Source organism: Solanum pennellii, chromosome 5 (genome assembly GCF_001406875.1).
Source record: "Solanum pennellii chromosome 5, SPENNV200".
Taxonomy (NCBI): domain Eukaryota; kingdom Viridiplantae; phylum Streptophyta; class Magnoliopsida; order Solanales; family Solanaceae; genus Solanum; species Solanum pennellii.
Genome location: NC_028641.1, coordinates 63,239,025 through 63,242,495, shown reverse-complemented (window position 1 = coordinate 63,242,495; position 3,471 = coordinate 63,239,025). Strand labels below are relative to the sequence as shown.

The following is a 3,471-nucleotide window of genomic DNA, read 5'->3' as shown; positions in this document are numbered from 1 at the left end:
TTTAAGTCAGAATCAACAAACTTTCTCAGATATCTCCATGTTAGGTGAGCTGCTGATCTTGATGATTTTGACGCTATCAAGAGACCCTTACAAATATTCCTCAACAGAAGGATATAAGTGTTGGGTATGTAGCATGGAGGTCTGCCCTATAACATGAACAAAAGTCTTAACTTTATCAGTATTATTGAGGCTTGTGGCCTTTTGGATATTGGATATACTGAACAACACTACACATGGTGTAATCAGGGAGCCGAAGAAGCAAGAGTGTTGAAAAGATTGGATAGAGCCATGGTTCATGATAAGTGGTTGGTGTGTATGCCACAAACTACCATCACCCACCTTCCTTCTGTAGGTTCTGATCATTGCCCTCTGTTATAGAAATGAAAGTGAAACTTGACCAGAAAATTAAATATTTTAAATTCTTGCACTGTTGGACTGAAACATCTGGTGATCCAATGTGGAAGCTGCATCAGAAAATGAAAAAGTTGGCCTCCACTTTGAGTATTTGGTCCAAGGAGGAGTTTGGCAATATTTTCTCTACTGTTGCAGACTTTGAAAATCAAGTCAAAAATGCTGAGGAGAATGTCATTCAACACAATTCAGAAGAAAATAGAGCCAAACTTCACCTCATTAATGCTCAATACATCAAGTACCTCAAACTGGAGGCTTCCATACTTGAGCAAAAAGCTCAACTTCAGTGGTTCAAAGAAGGGGATACAAATTCCAAATATTCTCACTTTATTATAAGGGATAGGAGGAGGAAATTGTTCATCCATAAAATTTGTATTGATAATGATGTTTGGGTACAAGGAGATGAAAACATTGCCAAGGAAGCTTGTGATTACTTCCAAAATATTTTCTCAGGCCGTGAAGACAGGATCAATGAAGAGGTTCTTAATTGTATCCCTCAGATGGTTAATGAGGAGCATAATCAAATTCTGCAACAGATTCCTTGTTTGGAGGAAATGACTCCTGTGTTTTTTTCGATGAATCCTAACTCTGCACCTGGTCCAGATGGATTTGGAGGGAAGTTCGACCAAGCATGTTGGGAAATATCAAGGAAGATGTTGTGAGGGCTGTCCAACATTTCTTTTGTGGACATACCATGCCTAAATTCTTTCGCATGCTTGTCTAGTACTACTTCCAAAGGTTGAACATCCCAATAAATTCTCAGAGTTCAGGCCCATCAGCTTGAGTAATTTCTCCAACAACATTATATCCAAGATTCTTTGCATCAGATTGGCTACTATTCTGCCTCAGTTTATTTCTGAGAACCAATCGATATTTTTTAAAGGTATAAGTATCTTGGAGAACATTATGCTTGCCCAAGAGATCACTTATTGTATCAAACAACCCAAGGAAGGTGACGATGTTGTAATCAAGTTGGACATGGCCAAGGCGTACTCTATAGTGTCCTGGTCTTATAGTTGTTTAGTTTAGCGAAGAATGGGTTTTGGTGAGATGTTTATTGATCTAGTGTGGAGGTTACTGAGTAACAATTGGTACTTTGTTATTATTGATGGCTCAAGACATGCCTTTTTTCACTCCACCAGATGTCTCAAGCAAGGTGATCCGTTATCCCCATCCCTATTTATTTTAGGGGCTGAGGTGCTATCTAGAATGCTCAACATGCTTCATTAACAACAGAGATACAAAAACATTCAAATGGAAATTAGAGGCCCTCAAATCAACCATCTATGCTTTGAGTACGACATCATTATTTTCTCTTCTACTACCCGAGATACCCTTTAGATGATTATGAAAACTCTTGCCACGTATGAGTCTGTCTCAGAAAAACTCATAAACAAGGATAAGAGTCACTTCATGGTTCCTGAGAATACTCCTATTGATGTCATTGAAATGATAGGAGAAATTATTGGTTTTACAGAGATAAATAGTCCCATTACCTATCTGGGTTGCCCCTTATAGATTGGTGGACAGAGAATTATCTATTATTCTGACTTAGTGCCAAAGGTCACAGAAAATCACTGGTTGGCATTCAAGAATTCTGAGTTTTGGTGGGAAAGCTACTATGATCAAAAATGTACTTCAATCAATTCCCATCCACACTATGTCAACTGCCTCTCCTCCTAAAACCACTATCAAATACATCAAGAGAGATATTGCTGACTTTTTTTGGGGTTGGGATAAGGAAAAAGGAAAAAAAGAAAGTATCACTGGGCATCTTGGGATACTTTGAGCCTTCCTTTTGATGAGGGAGGTATTGGTGTAAGACGATTTGAGGATGCGTGCACTTCCCTTCAACTTAAACAGTGGTGGATTTTCAGAACCAAACAGACTTTATGGGGTCAATTTATGAAGGCAAAACACTAACAAAGGGCCCATCCTGTAGCTAAAAAATTTCATACTGGGCAATCCTTGATGTGGAATTTTATGATGAAAAATAAAGGTATTGCTGAATCTCAGGTCACATGGAAGATCAAATCTGGAAATAGCTCCTTTTGGTGGGATGATTAGTTGGGAGATGGTCCTTTAGCTCCTCATTGCAGCCATATCACTAGTCTCAATAACACTACTGTTTCTTATTTGCTAGTAGATGGATGCTTGAATGAAACATTGTTGCGACAATTGGTATTCCCCTGCTGGTTCCAAAAGTGTCGAGCACTATTATTAACTTTCAGGAGCATGTTCAGGATGGAGCAATATGGAGACTTACTAATACTGGCCTGTTTTCTTGTTCGTCTGCCTGGAATCACATTAGACACAAGAACAATAAGAACACCATCAGTTAAGGTATCTGGCACAAACACATTCCATTTAAGATATCTTTTCTTGTGTGGAGGGCTCTACGAAGTAAGCTTCCTACCAACGAAAAGATGATTAAATTTGGAATGGAGCCTGTCCAGTATTCTTGCTGCTACAGACCAGGTGATGATAACATAGACCATATTTTTGTTTCTGGTAATTTTGCCAAAAATGTGTGGAGGTTTTTTTTGCAGCTGCAGGGATGAAGCATGAACACACTCCTCTAAATTCACTGCTGCTGAGATGGTGGAGCCTGGAACATGGAAATGAAGTGCAGAATCTGCTTTTCAAGCTATTGCCAGTGATCATCATTTGGAATCTATGGAAAAGTAGATGTGCGGCAAAATATGGTGCAAAACAGTCCAACACAGCTAGGGTCAAATTCCTAATCCTTAAAGATATTAATCATCTTCTCAACACAGTTTTATCCATACTGATTTGATCAGAATGGTAGCAAGCTATGAACATGAGATTATGGTTAAAGTTGTAAAGTGGGAGAATCCTAGTCAACCATTCTTCAAGCTTAATACCGATAGCAGCGCACTAAACAACCCCGGGAATTGGAGTAGGGGGAATTGTAAGAGACATCAAGGTAACATGGTATATGCATTTACCATCCCTCTTAGATTTGGTACCAACAACCAAGCTGAAATCCAAGCTTCCAACCATGGTCTACACTGGTGTATACAACATGGCTACAAGAAA

At 39.0% G+C, this 3,471-nt stretch overlaps 1 protein-coding gene across 1 annotated transcript; it reads left to right on the top strand.

The window, feature by feature from the left end:
• Positions 1–380: 380 nt before the first annotated feature.
• On the top strand, positions 381–1,073 carry LOC107019628. Its single transcript, XM_015220048.1, has one exon. It carries the CDS (start codon positions 381–383, stop codon positions 1,071–1,073), a length of 693 nt encoding a protein of 230 aa, XP_015075534.1.
• The last annotated feature ends 2,398 nt before the right edge of the window (positions 1,074–3,471 follow it).

Bases quoted from the DNA above. Each gene is read 5' to 3' on its own strand.
- LOC107019628 (XM_015220048.1), top strand. From the start codon at position 381: ATGAAAGTGAAACTTGACCAGAAAATTAAATATTTTAAATTCTTGCAC.